We start from the raw sequence: 21,635 nt of genomic DNA, 5'->3' as shown, positions 1-21,635 counted from the left end.
AACCAGTCAGGGGGTGGCTCTGCCTGTCATTGGGTCTGGGCCCCACCTACTGCTGTTCCCTCTCCCTTCTGCCCCAACAGTCCTCCCATGGGCACCAACCACCACGAGGTGGAGAGTTTCATTTTAATACTTACCAAGATAAGCATTCTTCATCTCCTCAGTGGCGCTGGAGGCATTAAGAAAGCTTGGGTCTCTGTTACTGTTCTGATACAGAAAAATGCCTCCAGACCAGTCATATGCTCCCACTGCTCCCAAGACAGAACCATCCTAAATCACGGCAGGCAGCACAGCAGGAAAAGTTGTTCACAAATCAACATCAACAGGAGGGGAAAAGTAAAAAGGAGGATTAGAAAAAAATGAAAATCTGAAAGATGGGGGGGGGGGAACCACCCCAAACCCTACAACTGCAATTGAGCATTACAATAAGTAGCACTACCACTGCTGAGCCAGCCATCTTTTCCCCCTTTTGCCCACAGGATCATGCATCCAGAACCAGCATGGTTGTGTGATCCTAAAGCAGTACTGAAAATTTCAATCATTTTAAACTTGTTGCTAACTGGGGTTGAATTCAGTTACCTGTGAATATTCACTTTCGATTTTATAAGCAAGTTTCTGACATTCAAGGCTGCAAGTAAGAAATATCTCTTGTGGTCATGTCCTCCCTCCATTATTCTTTAAGACAAGAACATCAGGCTATAAGATGAGTGCTCCTGGAACATCCCCATGGCCCATTTAATCCAGCATTCTGTTCTCACAGTAGCCAGCCTATGTAAAGCATGTAAGCAAGACCTGAGCACCAGAGCACTCTCTGAATACCAGCAGCTAGTCTTCAGAAGCATACCATCTCCAACTTTGTATTTCCCTTCACTGAGGAAAATAGGTCCATGCTGATGGAACAACTGAATACAGTGATAAAAACGGGGTGTCAATGCAGTTCATCTATGAATATACTTCATTAACAAAAATCATTCTGCTTGCAGGCATTTAGGACTCTCCTGGATTCTTCAGAATATTGGAGACTAGACTGTTCTGGGAGAAGTGCAGGGAACTTTCTTCCTCCTGAGGTTGCTGTACAACTGCCACCATCCCTGGCCATTGGCCATGCTGACTGGGGCAGATGGGATCTGTAGTTCAGCAAGATCTGGGCAAACAATGATTCCACACACCTACTCTAGGGGCCAGACTCACCCGAGTCAGTAAGGCACTGAATCCTTCCTGGGACATTTCCATCTGGAAGGAACTGCTGCTCTGGAATTGGGTACCTGCAAGGAGGGGTGGGGACAGGACACAGATAAACAGGAAGAGCACATAGGAGAGGTTATAAGAAAACCCTGTATTTGAATTGCCAAATTTCACTCAGGTGGAATCTACACAGATATAATAAATAAAAAACGCTGTGAAAATGCTAAAATTTCTTTTTTGAAAAAATACATTGAATTTGGCATAGATCACTGTCACCATCTAGTGTCACATTTGTATATTGCACTTTGCAACACATTTAAAACACTTTATTTGTAGCTGTATAGTTCAGTCCACAATCTCCAAGCTGTGAGAGGTTTCAGGGGTGCCAATGCTCAACTCAGGTTTGGTTTCCCTAGAATGAAGCTCACTGGAATCATAGAATTGTAGAGTTGGAAGGGACCATGAGAGTCATCTGGTCCAATCCCCTGCAATGCAGGGATCTTTCGTAAATCTGTGCCTATCGAGAGTAATGCTGTAAGCCCCTCTATTGTAGGCTCAGGTTGCATATATGTATAAAGAAACCACATATCATAAAGAAACCACAGACTTCACTATGGAAGTGGTGATGTCTTGGTGACATGGTTTTACTTACACTACAAGCTAAGCATAAGGTAAACAAGCTAATGGCATTAACACTCCAGTGGATCTTGCTCCCCCATTAGATTTTTGGGCAGGGTGGGACCAAGCCATGGCTTTGGATTCAACACAAAGAGCAATTCAAGCCATGGCTTTGGATTCAACACAAAAGAAAAATTCAAGCCTCTGTGGCTCTTTCTCAGCCACTTGAATATGAGATTGCCCCCCAAGGCCTCCTCTATGTGCTAAAGTTCCTGTTATTACCTTCTATGGCAAAGATCTTATCCTGCAGCTGATCCTGGATGCCTTTCAGGGCATCAAAATTGTGCACTGCAAATACATGCTCATTGTCAGGTTCAGAAGCGATGGCATTCAGCTCTTCCCGGGCACGTTCAGTTGAGAAAGCATTGCCAACCTTCATCAGACGGAAGAGAGAAAAGATGTGAGCATTTGGTTCCTATGCAGGTGAACAATCCACTTGGCAGGAGGGCAGGTAACTGAACTAGCACCCTCCATCTCTATGAATTTTATGTTCTAAGGGTATATCTGTACTTCATACTTAGGGTAGATCTAAAACATACATTTAAAGTACATTCAAACATCATGGCTTCCACCAATGAATTTTGGTAAATGTAGTTTGTTATGGGTGCTGGAAGCTGTAGCTCTGTGAGAAGATGACCATAGTTCCCAGGATACTTTGGCAGAGGTCATGAGCATTAAATAGACATTGAATGTGCTGTAAACATATGGTGTAGATCTGCCCTTAGACCAATTTCACGAGGAAGTCCTAGAAGTCTGAACAAGTGGGTGGAGCACTGGTGCCAGTAAGGGAGAGGTGGGGGGCCAGAGCTCCCCCAAAATTTCCATTGAAAGTCTGGACATTGACTTAATTTCCAAAGAAGGGTATCAGTCAGTCATTAAAATGATTTGAGCTTCTTAGCTGCAATTTTGCTATTCTTACTTCAACAGAGGGGTAGGTGGGGTGGGTGAGCAATGTGAACAGGGGCACAGCCCCAACTATAAAGCATAATGAGCTAAATGCTCAGGAAATGTGAAATTCTCTCTCTTCCCATGTTGCTGGGTAGCACTGCCAACAAGAAAGGCTATAAACATCCAAAAAAAACCCCAATTAAGTAAGCAAAAAACAAACAAGCTGATTTTGAGGAAATTCACATACACACAGTGTGTTCAGACCTTTGGTCCATTTACTGTTTAGTAAACCTAGAAGACTCCTTGCAAAATCCTCACCCCAATAGCATAACGGATTATCCCTGCTCGTTCAGCCTCTGGCACCACATTCCAATACTGAAGTTGATCATTTTGTTGACCATCTGTTATCACAACAAGAATCTTGGTAGATCCATTTCTGGAGCCTTTCCTTGGAATAAAAATCTCCTTCCTTGGAAAGAGAAGAGAAGAACTGGATAAGGACTTCATTGTTTGCATTTCCCTAAAGCCTAGAGGAGAAAACAAGAGGGGATAGAGTAAAGATGTAACGCTGGGGAGGAGAACCTGTTTCCCTCCAGATGTTGCTAGCCTACAGCATCACCATTGGCCATGTTGGCTGGGGCTACTGTCCAGGAACATATAGAGGACCACAGAGTGCCCATCTTTGAGGGCAACCTCTTTAAAAACAGGCTTCATGCATTGAACTTAAAGGGGGTCTTACTGTATCAAAAATTGCTTTCTAATACAAAAGTGTAAGCCTAATTGATGATGCTCAAATGTTTCCTCAGTTTTCTCCCCCATGGGCACACTGATCAGGCATTAACTTACAGTGCTTCCCCAGCAGACATATAGTGTGGAATTGCCATTCTTCATCCACTCACTTTTTGTGGTGCATCCACACATTGCCTAATCCAGTCATTGCCATCTAGTATTTTCCCTGAAGTTCTTCCAGTTATTTGTAGACAACAGAAAGTCTGACTTTTCCTAGAAGTAGCTTTCCCAGAAGGGGAAAATAGCAGAATTTCCACAAGTGTAAATGTCTTTACAGTAATGTTATTCTTAAAGGTAAACGTAAAGGACCCTGACAGTTAAGTCCAGTCGTGAACGACTCTGGGGTTGCGGCACTCATCTTGCTTTACACTGGTGCCTCGACTTACGAATTTAATCCATTCCGAAGGCACTTTTGTAGGTCGGAAAATTTGCAAGTCGAAAAGCGCCATTGGAAACGTGATTTCCCATAGGAATGCATTGGAAACGGAAAAATTCGTAAGTCGAAGCAACCCCATCTAAAAATTCGTAAGTCGAAAAAACCCTATCTAATACCGCTGCGGTTTCCGTTCGGATGTCGAGAAATTCGTAAGCGTGCAGCCATTTGCCCCATTCGTAAGTCGAAAAATTCGGTTGTCGAGTCGTTCGTAAGTCGGGTTACCACTGTACTTGCCAAGGGAGCCGACATTTGTCCACAGACAGTTTTTCCAGGTCATGTGGCCAGCATGACTAAGCCGCTTCTGGAGAAACCAGAGCAGCGCACAGAAACAAGTAGATAAATAGTTACCGCTCCGGCGGGAAGGTAAACGGCGTTTCCATGCACTGCTCTGGTTCGTCAGAAGCGGCTTAGTCATGCTGGCCACATGACCTGGAAGCTGTATGCTGGCTCCCTCAGCCAGTAAAATGAGATGAGCGCCGCAACCCCAGAGTCGTCCGCGACTGGACCTAACGGTCAGGGGCCGCTTTACCTTTAAGCTAAATGAACTGAGCTGAGAGCTAATGTTTGGACAGAGATAAAGAGAGGGAGTGGGAGATAGTGTTGAAGCTGAGAGTGAAGAGGATGAGCCCTGAACAGCAAGCTTCTAGTTCTTCTCCCAGCCTATAATATTAATGAGCTGTTGGGACACTTTTGAATTTAATTTTTTTATTTGATATTGGACCACAATGATGTTGGAACACTTTAAAAACTCTTCACAGGTCCCTAACCCAGCAATTCATTCTGATAACAGAACTGAACAATTATTCATGCCTAGTTTGTGCCTAAAAAGGGAAGAGAAGGAGCAAGGTGTTTCTGCAGAGAAATAAGGATCTTGGACATACACAACTTTTCTGATGGCAGTGGCTGTATAGGTCATGCCGCCACTTTGTGTGACACCCAAGACATTATTAGACGGATCTGGAGCATTGAAATCAAAGTGTTCTGTGAAGTCAGTGGAATACTGTGCCAGGGCAAACTAACAAGAGAAAGACAAAAAGGGAGTTAATGAATAGGGTTACATGGTCTCCAGAGGTCCAAGAAGCAATCCTATACCCTCTTACCTGGGAAGAAACCCCACTGAACTCAACAAGACAATTACTTCTGATTAGAACATAGTAGATTGTACTGTAACCCAGTGTTTCTCAACCAGTGTGCCTCCAGATGTTTTGTGACTACAACTCCCATCATCCCTAGCTAGCAAGACCAGTGGTCAGGAATGATGGGAGTTGTAGTCCCAAAACATCTGGAGGCACACTGGTTGAGAAACACTGCTGTAACCCTTAGTGAGTGAAACCTGGGAGCTGGCTGAAGTAGCATGCCAAGCCCCTCAGAATGTGATAGGTTAAGATCTCATCCATACTTCCATTTGTGCCACAGGTTCTAGGCGCAGGTCCATGATTTGTAGGCACAGGTATGAGCAGTTTCCCTCTTTGTTTGTCCCACCAGTTTCCCACAAGAAAACCCGCTGTTTGCCACTGAATCTAAGGAAGTGTTTGGCTTTTAAACATTTGCTCTGATTCAGCAGTAAAACATGGGTTTCCCCAGGGAAAGTGCAGAGGCACACAAAAAAGTGCTTGGACACTGAACTGGAAAGCCTGCACCTGTGCCTAGAACACAGAGCAAAGGTAAGTGTGGATGAGCTCTGAGGCTGACTCTTCAGGGGAGGTGTGGGAAACCTTTGGCACTTCAGATGTTGCTAAACTACAACTCCCAACAGCACCAGCAACATAGCCAATGCCTAGGGATGGTGGAAGTTATAGTTCAGCAACATCTGGAGGACTAAAGGTCCCCACACCTACTCCAGGACCTCAGGCAGCAGTGCTCTGTCACATGATCTTGTAACCAGTCCTTTTAACTGGAGAATAGAAGCTGGAAATTTCTGCATGCAAAGCCTGCTGCCCCCACCACTGACAGAGAGCCTTGCATGTGCCACAAGCAACACTTGCAGGATTGTCAAACTTTACAATTAACATGTGGTATTAGTGCAGTTTCCTGCACAGGGTTCACAGCTGGGTGGGAAACCAGTTACTTTCATCAACAGCAAAAACACCCCTTTCCCTCTTGCATTCACAAGTGACAGAGGGCTGGTTAACAGAGTGTCCTGCTAACTCACATTGTAGCCTGCCCAAAATGTGATTCTCTGTGGTGGCATTGGACCAGGGGTGGAGGAAGGGGGTGCGGTAGGTGCAGGCTGCCCCGAGTGCCACCATTGAGGGGGGTGACAAAATACCGGGCGGCACTCACCATGGGGCCTGCAGTGTGCCCGTGCCACGCTCTCCTGGGAGAGACATGGTGGCTTGGGCGCACACAGGCTCCACACTGTCCAAACGGCCTGCCCACTGCCTCTGCCCCCCCCCAGCTGTGAGTGGCTGAGTAGGAGGAGGCAGGCAGAACCTGGAGGCCCCACGGTGCGCCCCAGGCAGGCACCCAAATGGTTTCCTCCACCGCTGCATTGCACAGAGAAATAGGTAATGTTTGGCTGGTTCTATACTTGGAAGTGGAATGAGGTGGCAAAATGGATTGTACCACTTTCAGGCTACAAATCTGGGGATTCCACTTTTGATTGTGAACACAAACACAGGCACCCAGCAAACAAAATATGAGTGCAGCTGGAAGAAAGACTCTAGCCTAGCCCTTTGAATGCTGTGCTGGTTTTCTATTTGCAGGGAGGGAGTTTAATTTTAAAGTAGGTGTTGTTGGACTCACATGACCATCAGTCCTAGCTAGCATGGGATGATGAAAGTTGCAGTCATGGATTCCTCACTATGGCTTTAAAGGCTCCTTGCAGTTTTGTCCAATAACATGCAGAGGGAGCTAGGTTTAGGGGAAATCCCACCTGTGACTTCTGCTGTATCACAGAGGGTGCTCTTCATGCATGCAAGTTTTTCACAACATCTGTGCAACATGAAGCCCATATCCCCACTGCCATTTAATCAGGATTTACCTTTTCCATAGAAAATAAATTAAATTATAAACAAACTTGCTGCTATCAATCCATTTGCAATATATGAACAATCTGTTTGCAATATTATGTCCCTATCTGGAAGTACCCTAACTTGAATGTGCATGAACTTTGCCAAGGAAACTCTGGGATGTTTTGCCACTGCAGACACATTTCAATGTCACATCGGGAAGCCAGTAATTCTGTATGCTGGTCCCATTCAATCTGTCAAGATGGAAGAAACCCAAACATGAGAATTGTGGGCGTAAAGATGTGGCAGTGACAGATCATCTGGCATGCAGCTCTAGTATGTATCAGCTTTCAATTCACTGATAACATATGACAGCCACATGAACATTAAAAAGAGAGTGCAATGAAATGCTATGCATGCTGCTTAGATCCTTTGATTTTAATGAGCCTACTCTGAGCATGACTAACTGGATCTCACTCAGAGTTCAAAGCACATTTTGAATTCTCTAAACCGCTTTTTAAGTTAGTTAAGTTAAGTTAAGTTAAGTTAAGTTATGCACACAGCAGGCACTTCCCAAACCTAGTTTGTTTTCTGTATAAAATTGGAGACACAGTTTCACTCTAACACCCCAAGAGGACTACATTTAAGTAAGGAAACAAACTGCTCTCAAAAGAGCCCACCACCAATAGTGACTACATGTCACTATTCTGGCTACGTCTCTTCAACCCACTTAAAAACCACAAACTCAAACTAGCAACTCATGCAGATATGCAAGAGACAGCCTTCTCCAAGGAGAGAGAGATTTGCTGTGCCTCTGCACAGGGACTCACTGATGGATGTAACTACAGCCAGCCAATGGTGCAACAGAAAAACCTTTGGAAGGAGGCAAGACAGGAACGAAGACTTATGCAAAGATGCAGCAGACAGCCTTATCTGTGGGTAAGTGCTTTGCACTCACAAAAAAACTCTCATGCTTAAAATAATGCATTTAGTACACTCGCAAAAGCCCTCCTACTAGTTGGTGGACCCAGGAATGCAGATTTTATATGAGGAACTGAAGTGTTGCCAATACCCACACCTAACAGGAGGTGCCTACATAGGGCCAGTGCTGGTCTTCCTCCCCCCAGGAAAGGACTGACCTCCCAAAACACAATAAGATTGCATGATAGTGCCCTCCAGCACCCCCCTCATGTCCATTACCCGTGTGTTCCTGCCAGACAACCTCTTGATGACCTCAGAGACAAACCACTTCATTCTTTCGAAGTCCTGGTTACTAACGCTGCCTGAGCCATCAATCAAGAACACAATATCTGTTGGGTGGGTAGTGCATTCTGGGGGATAGATAAAGTAACATTTCAATCTACCTTATATTCAGTGGTGTGGTGGTAAATTCTGAAAGCTCATCATGACGGCCACACCACCAGAGTTTATGAACTCCCCAAAGGAAAGTCCAAAAATGCAGGCAGCTGAGTTGATCCATTCTTATACACACACATGTGCACTCCAAAGTTTAACAATACATAGCATAATAGCCAATTCACTAGGATCAGCACAACTGCAATCCTATGCCCAGTTTCCTAGGAGTGATTTCTATTAAGCAAACCAATGCATTGTTTCTTGAGGGTAAGAAATGGTGCTTTCTTATTTCTGATTGGGGATCTTTGTTGGATTGTACCTAGTCTCCTGCCTGCATGTCAGACATGAGGCGCCTTAATTTTCACTTCCTGAAAAAATTGCAAAGCAAAACATGCCATCCTTCTAAACTTGCACTTCTCCAAATTTTGCAGTGCAGTTCTCCAATCAAACAATGTGTATACATAAATGTGTATATTAGGGGAAAGTGTGCATAAAAATACATATTATGAATGAAAATAACATGTAAAATGCATTAAATAGGTAAAACTGCTTGCAAAAATGTGTATATTAGGAGAAATCCACGCTAAAATACTGAAAAATTTTCATAAGGACTTTGAAACACACACACACACACAGAGAGAGAGAGAGAGAGAGAGAGAGAGAGAGAGAGAGAGCACTATGGAAATGCGAACTCAACTTGAAATTTGCAAATTGAGAGTCCAAGAGCAATTGACAGATTCGCTCAACCCAAGGTCTCACCTGGTAAGATCTCTGGAAACTGCTGGAACTTTTGGAGCTTTTGATCCAGAAGGAAACAGTAGCCATTCATATACATGTTTGTTCCACAGGCCCGATGTACTGTGGGGCCACACACCTTCCAAGTGAACAAAGAGGGAGTTTTCATGATATGTTCAAATTTGCTGAGTATGCTATTTGACTAGGAGAGGATTTTAATCTGGCCCCATTCAAACTCAATTCTTTCCCTCCAACAATGCCGATTTCTCACCAGAGTGCAAATATATATATGAATTTACCAAGATTTGAGAATCCCTGGCAACCAAGGACAGACCAAGGGACATATTGACAGCATCTATAGGCCCTGAAAGAAATAATAGTAAACATGCTGTGGTTATTAATTGTTAAGAAGGAAGAAGAACAAATATATTAACCCAGTGGCAGAGCATTTGCTTTGCACTCAGAAGGTATCAGGTTCAATCCCCAGCATCTCCAGGTAGGACTAGGAAAGAACCTTCTCTGAAACCCTGTACAGCAGCCACCAGACAGTACTGAGGTAGATTGATAGGTCCTTGCCCTAAGGGGCTTACAATCTAAAAACAGGTGCAGGGAAACAACAGAGGGCATGGAGAAGTGGAAACAGAGATAAACAGGGGGAGACAACCTGGTACCTTCCAGGTGCTGTTGGGCAGCAAGTCCTGTCACCCCTGGCCACTGACCATTCTGATTGGGACTGATGGGCATTGGAGTCCAACAGCATCTGGTGGTCATCAGGTTGGCAAAGGCAGCTTTATAGCAATCTCAGATCTGTAGGGAAATGTCTGGGGGCCTCACTCTGACCTCAGGCTACTATAGCCTTACAATTTGGAAACTAGCCTCACTTCCTCCTCTTTGTCGCTTCCCACAAGATTTCACTTCTCTTGAACTGAACTCAGACATCCTGCCTCTCTCAGACAATCCAGTCCCAAATTCTGTAAAAAACCTCACTCACTCCTACAACAGCGACCACAAGCCCAGGCTACCCTGCCTGACCCCATACCTCCCTCTCTCCTCTCTCTGAGAGAACCTGGACCACCTTTTGGCTTTTCCCAGATAGGACCAGCTTCATTTGAAACTTAGAAGTTACCTACGTTGGATGCTAATCTCCGTACAGGCACTTGAACTGTAGGTGCACCGGTAAAGTTTACCCATTTCGTTCACTCGTCCATGCTGAAGTGGGGCACCGACAAGCACCCTGAGGTGAGGGGGGCAATAGGCAGGTGATTAGTATCTATACAGTGACACTTTATGATGTAACCTGAGCCAGGTGTGGGAAACCTTTGGCCCTTCAGATGTTTCCGCAACTCCCATCACCACTGACCATTGGTCATGTTTGCTGGAGGTTGTTGGGAGTTGTAGTTCAGCAGCATCTGGAGGGCCATGGGCTTCCCAGTCCTGCCCTAAGTAAAGAAAGAAAAGACAGTGCTCTGCCAAAAGGAGTTCATGAGACAACAAAGAGAGAACATAGAGAAGGGAGCAGCCAGCCAAGAAAACAAAGAATGAACTTGAGCCAAACCAGTTACTTCAGCTTTGCTTCAACTGAGAAACAGCAGTAAGGCATCAGGCCAAAAGCTGCTCAGACAAGGTGGGCTTCGGAGGGAGAGGGAAGTATGGGCGGGGTGTGTGTGTCCCTGCACAGGTAGGGATGGGAGAGAAATTACATTCAATTTGCATTTTAATAAGAAATAAAAAATTCACATTTCTTGAACCAATACATGGACTGAAATACAGCTATCCTCCACAATTAACATGTCTCAAAATTTCACAATGCAGTCCTCCATTAAAGTAATGGGTAGAATTCAAAGTAGCACTAAGGAAATAACTCCATCAGTGCAAGCATTTTTGCTTGCCTGATGGAACAATCTCCCCTCTCCTCACTCCACACACTGCTCTGGGGGTTTTCCAACCCCATCTCTGAGCCAATGTTTGTGGGGGGGGTGTATGGAGGAAGAGAGGGGAAAGAACCATCACACTATCAGGACTTGTTGCACTGACTCCCACCAGTGCAACTATTTAGTTGAATCTATCCCAACATGCACAAAAATGCATGGGGGAAGTGTGCATAAAAAGCCACACATTCATGAAAATGCAGTTCAAATGCACTACATGTTTCCTAGCATTAGTCAAAGCTGCATGCAAAAATGTGATAATTAGAATTTTGCACCAAAGTGTTGAGGATTTGCTACAGAATTTAAGATTGGAGAAATGAGAAACAGAAATTGAAATGAACAGATTCATCCATTCCTATAGACAGAATAGCACAAAATAATCTTAACAGTCATTCAGGAGAAAAGGAAAAACTTGAAGCAACTGTGGGTGGTGGAGCTGAAGAAATATAGGTTGCAAGTAAGGGAGGACAGCCTAGGAAGTTAGGGGTCAGGTCAGTCCACTGAAAATGTCACTATGCATACAAAAAGTGTTGCCAATTAAGGGCCTTGGTGTCTTTGTTCCCCAGTGACCATTTGACATTTTTTCATCTTCCTTCTGAGCCCTCCTCCCATCTTCCCAGTAACCCTGTCCCTGACACCAAATCAGCTTCTTCTTACTCATTCCTGGTCTGTGCCACGCTGCTCCCAAAGCTCGGAGTTCTTATCTGAAAGATGGTTGGTGTAGCCACATCCACGCTAAATCCACAACACTGCGACACCAGCACTGCAAGAGTTAAAGGGACTCTCAGTACACTACTTATACACACTCACACCATTCCAGGTTGATTTTTTTAAAAAAAATATTTTGTCTTTTCCAGATACAACAAGAAAAGTGGGGACCGTTCCCCACAAGAGAGTACATCAAAGTTACTACTGTAAGGTGTTTAGATAGGACATCATTACACATACTAGTTGAAGGCTTATTTCCATAGATCTCCATGAGATGTTGGAGGCCTCTATTCATGCTCATTTTGAGATACGTAAGAAATAAAGATAGATCAGGTTGGATAAAGGGCATCTGTAACAAACGAACATTTGTCGATTTGCCCATGAAAATCAAGTCCCAACGTTTTTCCAGCCAAGCCTCAAATCTGTATCCAAGGAATACCAATAGTTGGTTTTAGTATGCTGTGGTGCAACAGTCATGAGACGAATAATAAAGTCCTTATGGAAAAGTCTGAGGCATCTGAATCAACCTCTCCAGGTTAATTAACCCAGAACAATTACTATTGTTGCTCAGCATTGGAATTGAGTCAAGGCTCAGATCCAGACTTCAGTCTAGTCTGAAGACAATGTGTTAAGGCAGGGCAGTTAACAACATGGTGATGGCCCTCCAGATTTTGCTGGACAACACCTCCCATCATCCATGGGATGATGCTACCTGGGACTGATGGGAGTTGGAGCCCAACAACATATGGAGGGTACCACATTAGCTATCCCTGGAGCATGTAATGAAATACTAAAGGCAAAGGCGAGTCCTCATGGAGCTGAAAGCAATTGGTCTGGGGAATGGATGCTGAGGGAAATTATTTACAGTAATTCAAATTTACATTCCTACAAGAATCTCAAAAGGTTGCTACAAGCAGGGCCAATTTTAAAAAAAAACACTTTCCAGTTCTCATCCAAATTGTCCCAACTTTTCTCACATTCTATTCATTTGATTGTACGTACATAGCTTCTCTCTTATGTCAGAGTTGTCCCTGCTCTGTAGCACTGTCATCGCGTGAATTGTGTGTTTGTGGAGCAAGTGAGGCTACAGCAAATTTATTTCAAACAATGAAGCCGTTTCAAGCAGGTGAAAAGAAGTAGCAGGAAGCTTTTTCTTCTTTTTTAAATGCTGCTCCCGTAGAATGCAAGGAGACAATACTAACTTTGACTGTCATACAGAGTTGTTGTTTTGCAATTAGGTTTCACAAGAAATAGATACACTTTGTTTTTTTTTTCTGATCTCAATTTGGACCGAGCTGGTTGCTTTTAAAAAGATTTGGATGAGCACCCACCCACCCGAGTTCATACCCTCAGACTCCCTTGCTGTTATCACTCACCTGTGCCCAGGTAAAAAAGCAGTGCTGGAAGATCCATGCCTAGTATTTTAAATACTAGTATTTAGACTGGGATGAAATGACCAGTGGAGGAAAGAAGAGTAGAAAAGCAGGGAGCCCAACAGGCGATGGGGCTGCTTTGAAGGTAACTGGCAGCTAAAGAGCTGAATACGTAAAGTACAGAAGTGTAACTTTATCTGATACAGAGTCTGAGAAGAAAGCCCAGCCCTCAAGGGGAGGGCGGCGGACTAGAACAGAGTGTGTGAGTCAGACAGTGTGGCTACTAGGAGGAGGTGGGAAAATGAGCGAAACGGAAGGCCAGCAAGATCAGAGGCCAAAGAAGAGAGGGCTCTGAACTGCCATGTTAATAAAAGGAGGCTTTTTAAAATCACGGGCAGCTTATGCTGGGGTGAGAAAAATTAGACCTGCTTGTTAAATTCTCTCTCACACATGCAACTAGTTGTTTTGTTTTATATAGGAAGTGTAACAACAAAACTGAAAGGAAAGAAAAATAAAACATTAAAAGCTCACATTAAAAATATAATGACATCCATCTCAGTTTAAACATATTAAGCCCCATCTGCACTGTACATTTAAAGCAGTAAGGCAAAGGTAAAGGGACCCCTGACCTTTAGGTCCAGTCCCGGATGACTCTGGGGTTGCGGAACTCATCTCACTTTACTGACCGAGGGAGCCAGCGTACAGCTTCCGGGTCATGTGGCTAGCATGACTAAGCCGTTTCTGGCAAACCAGAGCAGCGCACAGAAACACCGTTTACCTTCCCGCTGGAGCAGTACCTATTTATCTACTTGCACTGTGTACTTTCAAACTGCTAGGTTGTCAGGAGCAGGGACCGAGCAATGAGAGCTCACCCCGTCATGGGGATTTGAACCGCAGACCTTCTGATCAGCAAGCCCTAGATAGCATACCACTTTTAATCTTTCCCCAAGGAATCCTGGGAACTGTAGTTTTTTAAGGGTGCTGAGAGTTGTTAGGAGATGCTTGTTCCCCCCCCCAAAAAAGAGTGGTTTAACAATCAACCTCTCTTCCAAGGGAACACTGCACAAGCAGATGGGCAGCTGGAGAACTTGTAAAGAGTTGCAATCAGCAGTGCAGTAGAAAGAGCCATTGATTGTTCGGGGAGCCAGTCAGTGGGGGGGACATGGGAGAGCTGGAGGAGGGGGAAAGTGCCTCAGAGAAGGCTGAACTACAGGCTTGAGGTGAGAGGTGAGAGTTGCTGCTGATAGATTTCTTCACTCCATATGAAGAAAAAGGTCAAGAGGAGAAGTTGGAGGTGTGTGCCTCTGCAAGCAGTCAGTATCTGGACAAGTGGCTGTGTAAGAGAAAGGTCAAGAAGAGAAGTTGGAGGCATGTGCATGTGCAAGAGGTGACTGGGAAGAGGAGTTGCCTTCAAAATCAGCCCTAAATGTCTCTAACCTCTTGGGATTTCCAGCACTAGTAGAATCTCTGTGTTGTCAGTGCATCTTCAGCCGAGGGGGCCACATCCACACCATACTTTTAAAGCACATGGCTTTTCTGCTAAAGAAACCTGAGAACGGTTGTTTGTAAAAGGTGGTGGGAGTCTTTGGGGAAAGCCATTTGCTTTAATTGTGCACTGAATAGGTTTTAATGTGTGGATGTGGCTAAGGTCTCACTGACTCAGAGGCCTCAGCAAAAGTACAGAACCCCTGCCCTGGCCATATGAACCAAATTCTAGAAGCCAAGGTCCCTTTGGCCCCCCAATAAAATACTTGAGAGGGCTGCCCCCAAGAGTTGATGGGCATTGTCATTCAAACGGTCACATGCACTGCATCAAGTGATTGACTATGCATGGGGTGGGTGGGTTACTTGGGCCTTCCAATGCCACTGGAGTCACCCCCAATGCCACTGGAGTCAATAGCTCCTGAAACTGGCTGGGCTCTTTTAAATAGGCTTCACTTACATTCGAAGCTGTCCAGGATATTACCTCCTTTGCTTCTTTTGCCTTCTCTAAATTTGATGTATTCTTTCCCTGAATTTTCTGTGAACTCTGCACTCTGACTCACTGAATAGTCTCACTGGAGATCAGCCTGACCTTGTTCCATTGGACCTCTCTGCTTATTGACTTTGCACTCCTGAAAGTTCTGGAACCTGACCCCCTGTTGGCCCAGCTTTACTTCCTAGACTGAACTTGGACTTCCAGGATATTATTTTGTATACAGTGGTACCTCGGTTTGCGACGGCAATCCGTTCCACAGAGGCGGTCGCTCGCTGAAGCGGCCGCTCGCCAAAGGCACGTTTCTGCACGTGTGTGAAGCACCGATCGCTTCTGCGCATGCGCGAGCAGCGCAGATCACGTCTGTGCAGCCGACGCTGCGGAACCCGAATGTAAACACTTTCAGGTCCGCAGCAGTCGCTCGCCGAGGTAGTCGTAAACCGAGGTTTGACTGTACACACTAACTTTTACACACACACACCACTGGGGCTGGAACTCCTCAGACCATGACCTACCCAGAATGGAACAGCGACCTGTCCTTAGGCCACATTTGCCTCACACATTTAAAATAGTAAAGCACCATTCTACTTTAACAGCTTCCTCCAAAGAATCTGGGGAACTGTCACTTGTTAAAGTGGCTAAGAGTAGCTAGAAGACCCTGTTGTGCCACCAGCCCCCATCTGTGCGATGAGATGCTCTGGCAGTCCCTGCAATCCTCTGCACCACCTTCCCTCTCTTAATAAGATGTACACCTATGAGCTGGCTTTTGGATGGGTAGTTCACGAATCCCCCTTTATTCCTGCTGCCACCACGGATAATAGATATCTGAATACTCCACCCCTAGCCTTGCCAAATGAGAAGGAGGTGGTGTCATGCAATTAATTTCTTAAACATAAATAAGAAACAATACTTATATAATCACTCAATGTACATAAGCATAGGGTTTCAATTCCTCTTTCTCTTTTTCATTGCTTTGTTTCATATGCAACACTGGCTTCTATATTACTGTTCCTGTCAGGGCCAGTGCATCCCGTTTTGCCGCTTGAGGTGAAATGGGAAGTGCCACCCTGCCCTGCCGCTGCGCCACATAGTCTGCCCTGCCACCTCCACCATTGCTTCACCCCACCTCATGGGTGGGCCATGTCTGGTACCTCTGCTACGTAACTAACCAGTCCTGCTTCACACTCACTGCCAACTCTTCTCCCACCTTCATTCTGCTATTAACTGAACTCTCAACTGACTCTCAACTGCCAGCATTCAAATTCCTTTTCAAAACTCCTATCCAATCAGCATGCACCACCAACATTCCAAACTCACTCCCCCCCCCCACCTTCCTTACTTCACCTTAATTCTTCCAACAGGCTTCCCTTTACATTTACCTCAATCACACTACTATTACATACAATATTATATACCAGAACCTCACAGACCTCTGTTGCTCTTGTACAACTGCAATTCCCAGAATGGTTTAACAGTCAATCCCTCTTCCCAGGGAACTTTGGGAATTGTACCTCTGTGAAGGGCAACGTGCTGTCCCAGCAACCTGGCTTTATTCTCCATTGGCTTCTACCAATATACGTGACATCCTGCATACATTTCTTCCCAGGTCAGCCATTTCATATAATGGTTCACGTCAATCAAACAAACCATAGTTGAATTGCATCACTATGTAGCAGGTCTGGGAAACCTATGGCCTTCCAGAGGTTGCTCAACAGCAACTCCCATCATCCCTGGTTATTGGCCATGCAAGCCGGGGCTGGTGGTGGTTGTGGTTCAGCAACAGCTAGAGGACCAAAGGTTCCCCAGACCTGCTATATTGTTTTAAATCACACTTAATCCTTCCTCTCTGAGAGTATGGTCCACAGAGAATGATGCCTTTGATTGTTTCCTATAAAACTGTCCAATATTGAAGCCTGCTGGTTTTATCAAGGCTGTGGAACTGTCGCCGGTATTTCCTGGAAGCAAAATTAAAGTTTTGACAACACAACATTTCTGAGGGTGTGGGTTGCAAATACCCACTCCCCCTTCGTAATAAATAACAAGATGAAAGATATTTTTGAAAATTATTATGATTATCCAAAAAGAACGCACTTGAGAGAATCAAGTCTTTTTACCTTAAGACAGTCTTTAAAAGAATCTTCCCCCCCCAAAAAAAAAAATTGTTGAGAAACATGCTCCCCCTTCCTTCAGCAATATAGCTGGGTTTATTGCTTCATTTTATTGTGGTTATTTTTGACAGGAACTCAGATGGGAGCTGAATGATAGGATCTTTGATTTTGCAGGGAGGCAGTCCTGTCTGATGGTCTCTCCCTGAATAAGAAAGTTGTCAGACCTAAATTTGTGAACTTTTGAATGTACTCTGGGAACTTCATAAAGAGAACTGAGCACCCAGAGGAAACCCATGCAAATGCAAAATGCATATAATTTGTCTATTTGTTATTGTTACCATTTTTGCAATTTGTATTCATTTTGAACACATTTTTATATTTTTCCATTGGGTTAATGTTGTACTTAATCTTCCTGCAATATTCAGAAGCGTTCACTTTTTAAAAATTCTTACTCTACTTAGTCTTATCTCAGTTTGTCCCAGCCAGTACCCCACAATGTCTTTTTCCTTCAAATTAAAAGTTCCCAGTTTAAGTTTTAAATTCACATGAGCAATTGAGTATTTTTGCCCCAAAAGAACACAGATATAGTGAGGGCTTTTATCAAGCTCTTAAAGCTCCGTATCAGCAAAGGTTCACCTACTAAATTTCTGTGGGTCACAGATTGCTGCTGAAAAGCATAGGAGGTGGGCAGTTGATAAGCAATTTATTTTTAAAAAGGTCTGCTATCTATTTTAAACTGCCCACATTTAAAAACCACATGCATTTTTCCCCATTAATATTTTTATTCATTTTCAGTTCCACTGTATCCACCTGCTGCACACACCAACATATAAGAATTACAGCAACATGGAAAGAAATGCCAAATACACAGTATGGTGCTAACTACCCAGGGTGCAGGGCACATGGTCTTAGACTTGCTGATGTCTTCTCTTTCTGTCTTTTGTCAGGTTCATGACTTGGCCATTGTTAGCTTGTTCCCCCTGATGGTTCCAGGTGGTTTCCTGGACGGGGAAAGCTGAGGCCAGCTACTTTAAGTCAAATTTCAGTTTAACCTTCCAAACATTAATTAATTCAAACTTTTATTTGACCCAAGTATTTAAGGGGATCTGGTCCCCCCACAAACTCATAACAGTATGTTTTAAGGTTTTGTAAATTTTGCTGGTTTTATCATTTTAGCTTTTTGAAAACTGATTTGAGGGGTCTTTTTTTCCAATCAAGCGGTATGTAAATTTTTATGAAATAAATAAATGGGTTTTGAATTTTTCAAAGAACATGGAGAGGGGCTATCAGCAGAGACTCTAGACACCCGTTCCCTGCCCCCAGAAACACACACACTGAAATCCTACAAACACACATAAAAGCCTACAGGCATAATATGGAAATGATTGCAGGTGATCCTAAAGCATCAGTCCTAACCTCTCTTATCTGGAAGTAAGCCCCATTGAACTCAATGAAGCTTAGCTCTGAGTAGACATTGCAACATACATATACATGCTCACACAAACATAAACACAGGTCCCATATGCACTAAATTTAAAGCAGTGTTATACCACTTAAACAGTTTTGGCTTCCCTCAAATAACCCTACAATTCCTGGGAACTGTAGCTCTGTGAAGGGGATATGTGTCTTCTTATAACTCTCAGCAACATTAACAAACTTCATTTCCCATTATTCTCTGAGGGAAGCCATGACTGTTTAAAGCGGTAGAATGCTGCTTTGAATGTATAGTGCAGAAAGAACCACACACAGAGGACTCAGCTATACAGCTACAAAAAAACAACAACAAAAAAACAACCCACATGTTTTAAGTGCAATATACAATGTGAGATGAGATGGCGATGGTGAGCCTTATGGAAAATTTGATGTATTTTAAAAAACATTTTTTTAAAAAGCATTTTCAGAACGGTTTTTATATGTTTGTAGATTCCACCACAGTTTCTAGTGGGGTTTACCTTCAAAATGATTAGTTTTTTTAATTGGGCAAATATTTCAAGAGCTCCTCTGAGGATTTCATTATTCATGTTAACTTTTAGTCTTGTTCTTTATAGCAGGTTGTCTTTCAAATTGGAGCTGCTGTGTGATGCAGTGGGGGCACTCATCTTGATCTCTCCATCACCACACCCACCCCCCTGAATATTTCCTAATGTCTGTTCATTGATAAGAGTCACTGGAAGATCAGCTATTATCTCCCTTCCCTCAGATGGGGTGACATTATGCTTAGATTGCTCTACACAGGCTTGCCACTTTCCTCTAGTCGCTAAAGAGGACGATCAGTACCTGTTTCCTCCACACCAAGCTTAGGCCAGTTCGACTGTATACATCCTTAAAATATCTGAACTAAATTATCATTGCAGTCACACGAGATCATTTGCATTTTGTGAAATTAATACTACAGTTTTGTTTTGTTTTTTAAAAGGAAATGTAGATTGTATTAACAAGGTGCCAGGGGAAACTACTGAATCCTCACCCTGATTTCATTAGTGAGTTCTGTGTGTGTGTGTTTGCTAAATTTCCAACCTAAGTGTTATACGAAAGAAGATGAAAAGGTCTATTGTTATTGGTTCCCGAAAGTTCGATTTACCTTGCTATCCACTTTGAACCTTTGAAGAAAGTGGTTTACCTGTCAGCCTCACCCACCTCATAGGGCTGTTGTGTAGATAAAACTGGGGGAACAGAGAAGAACCACATATGATGCCTTCTATTCACTAAAAGAAAGGAACAATATACATAAGGAAATGATGCAACAGATACTTTGGATGTCTAAGTGGCCCAAATTAGTCCTTGGATTCCAGCTGCCCTTTCTATTCTGGTTCCCCACAAAAGTATTAAAGGAACAAACAGGAAGCAGAAGGATTATGTTCCTCTTCTCAATTTGTTGCTAAGGTTTGTAAAATCCTAAGTCTTGATTCTTGCAAATAAAAAATAATATATATATTTAAAAAAAAACCAGAGATCAATCATCCCAAGTCAAGATACCGCTGCTTCTGGCCCAAGGGTACAGCAGCTGATTCAAAACTTTCTATTTTTTCCAGATCAGTAAGCAGCACAGACAACCACCTTAGCTCTAATGAAGGTTAAGTAAAGCTGCAGAAACGGTGGTATTATAAATTTTAGCACTACAAGCTTTACAAGGTTGGTTGGCCTTGCTGTTCACATGGACAGACTGTTCACACCAGATGTGACCAAAAAACCACCAGGATATATGCACACACCAACACTAGAGAAGGGGGAATTCATAGCTGAGAAACAGAACTACACATTTCACCAGGTGGCAGGAAATACTGAAGGCTTCCTGGCTGCTGGTCACCTGATTTTTTATTCACCTTTAAAAATACCATAGGCATAAGCCAATAGGTGTAACTAACCAAAGCAGCTGCACTTAAGGGGTGTCGCAATGGGGGGGAGGGCGGCTTGCCCCAGGTGCCATGTTTGGGGGAGGGTAGGGACCAGGTGGCGCTTAGGGACCCAGGTGGCACTGTGGGTTAAAGCACAGAGTCTAGGGCTTGCTGATCAGAAGGTCGGCGGTTCGAATCCCTGCAACAGGGTGAGCGCCCGTTGTTCGGTCCCAGCTCCTGCCAACCTAGCAGTTTGAAAGCACATCAAAGTGCAAGTAGATAAATAGGGACCGCTCCGGCGGGAAGATAAACGGCGTTTCCGTGCGCTGCTCTGGTTCGCCAGAAGCAGCTTTGTCATGCTGGCCACATGACCCGGAAGCTGTCTGCGGACAAACGCTGGCTCCCTTGGCCTATAGAGCGAGATGAGCGCCGCAACCCCAGAGTCGGACACGACTGGACCTGATGGTCAGGGGCCCCTTTACCTTTACCTTTTTAACAAGAAGGCACCCTGCCACTGCTTGCCCTGCCACCGTGGCGCGAGCAGCCATCGTGCTGCCGCAGCTGCATGTGGAGGATCCTCCGTTCGCGGCTGCAGCCGCGAGCAGAGGATCCCGGCACCGGCTGCAAACCGCTATGTACAGCACATGTGCGGTGTCACACGCATGCACTGTATGTAACAACTCCACACATGCACTGTACATAGCAGTTTGCCGCTGGCGCTGCTCAAGCGCCGTACGGACGGCGGTGGGATCCCTCCATCACCACTACAGCCGCATGTAGAGGACCCTCTGTTTGTGGCTGCAGCAGCGAGCAGAGGATCCTGGCACCGTCCGTATAGTGCTGGAGCGGCGGCGCCAGCAAACCGCTATGTACAGCGCATGTGCGCCGTTGCTACATACGCCGCAGGCGTCCTACGTAGCGACGCCACACATGCGTCCTACATAGCAACGGCCCACCCCAGGTGTCACAACGCCTTCATTCGCCCCTGTGCACTTGAATAAAATATTGGGGGGGTTAAAGCCCCGCTCAGCATAATCAATCGCAAGAAGCAGCACACACAACCATTTTAATGGCAAAGGCCACCAACTTGGGGGTGGGCAGCCCCGTTAAATATTTTATTGAGGGGCTGAAGGGACTCGGTCCCTAGGAGTCAGCTCCTATGGTCGTAGGAACATGGTCCTCCCAGCAAAATA

At 44.5% G+C, this 21,635-nt stretch overlaps 1 protein-coding gene across 6 annotated transcripts in view; it reads right to left on the bottom strand.

Moving 5' to 3' along the window:
- LOC118094367 (integrin alpha-X-like) overlaps positions 1-13,200 on the bottom strand; it is a 30,915-nt gene extending 17,715 nt beyond the window's left edge. For 2 of the 6 annotated variants that reach the window (XM_088655428.1, XM_088655429.1), the window contains exons 1-11: positions 13,028-13,200; positions 11,601-11,706; positions 10,146-10,249; positions 9,315-9,379; positions 9,040-9,154; positions 8,125-8,255; positions 4,855-4,988; positions 3,067-3,217; positions 2,083-2,233; positions 1,189-1,262; positions 135-267 (exon numbers count right to left, since the gene is read on the bottom strand). In XM_088655428.1, coding sequence (XP_088511554.1) covers positions 135-267; positions 1,189-1,262; positions 2,083-2,233; positions 3,067-3,217; positions 4,855-4,988; positions 8,125-8,255; positions 9,040-9,154; positions 9,315-9,379; positions 10,146-10,249; positions 11,601-11,706; positions 13,028-13,064 — 1,201 coding nt within the window. In that variant the 5' untranslated portion in view covers positions 13,065-13,200. Of the gene's footprint in view, positions 1-134; positions 268-1,188; positions 1,263-2,082; positions 2,234-3,066; positions 3,218-4,854; positions 4,989-8,124; positions 8,256-9,039; positions 9,155-9,314; positions 9,380-10,141; positions 10,250-11,600; positions 11,707-13,027 lie in introns of those variants that run through there. The other 4 variants (XM_088655430.1, XM_060281711.2, XM_088655431.1 and 1 more) reach the window with 4 other exon arrangements.
- Positions 13,201-21,635: the final 8,435 nt, after the last annotated feature.

The sequence above is a fragment of the Zootoca vivipara genome, chromosome 12, assembly GCF_965207765.1.
Source record: "Zootoca vivipara chromosome 12, rZooViv2.hap1.1, whole genome shotgun sequence".
Classification (NCBI taxonomy): domain Eukaryota; kingdom Metazoa; phylum Chordata; class Lepidosauria; order Squamata; family Lacertidae; genus Zootoca; species Zootoca vivipara.
This window is presented reverse-complemented; position numbering and strand designations above follow the sequence as displayed.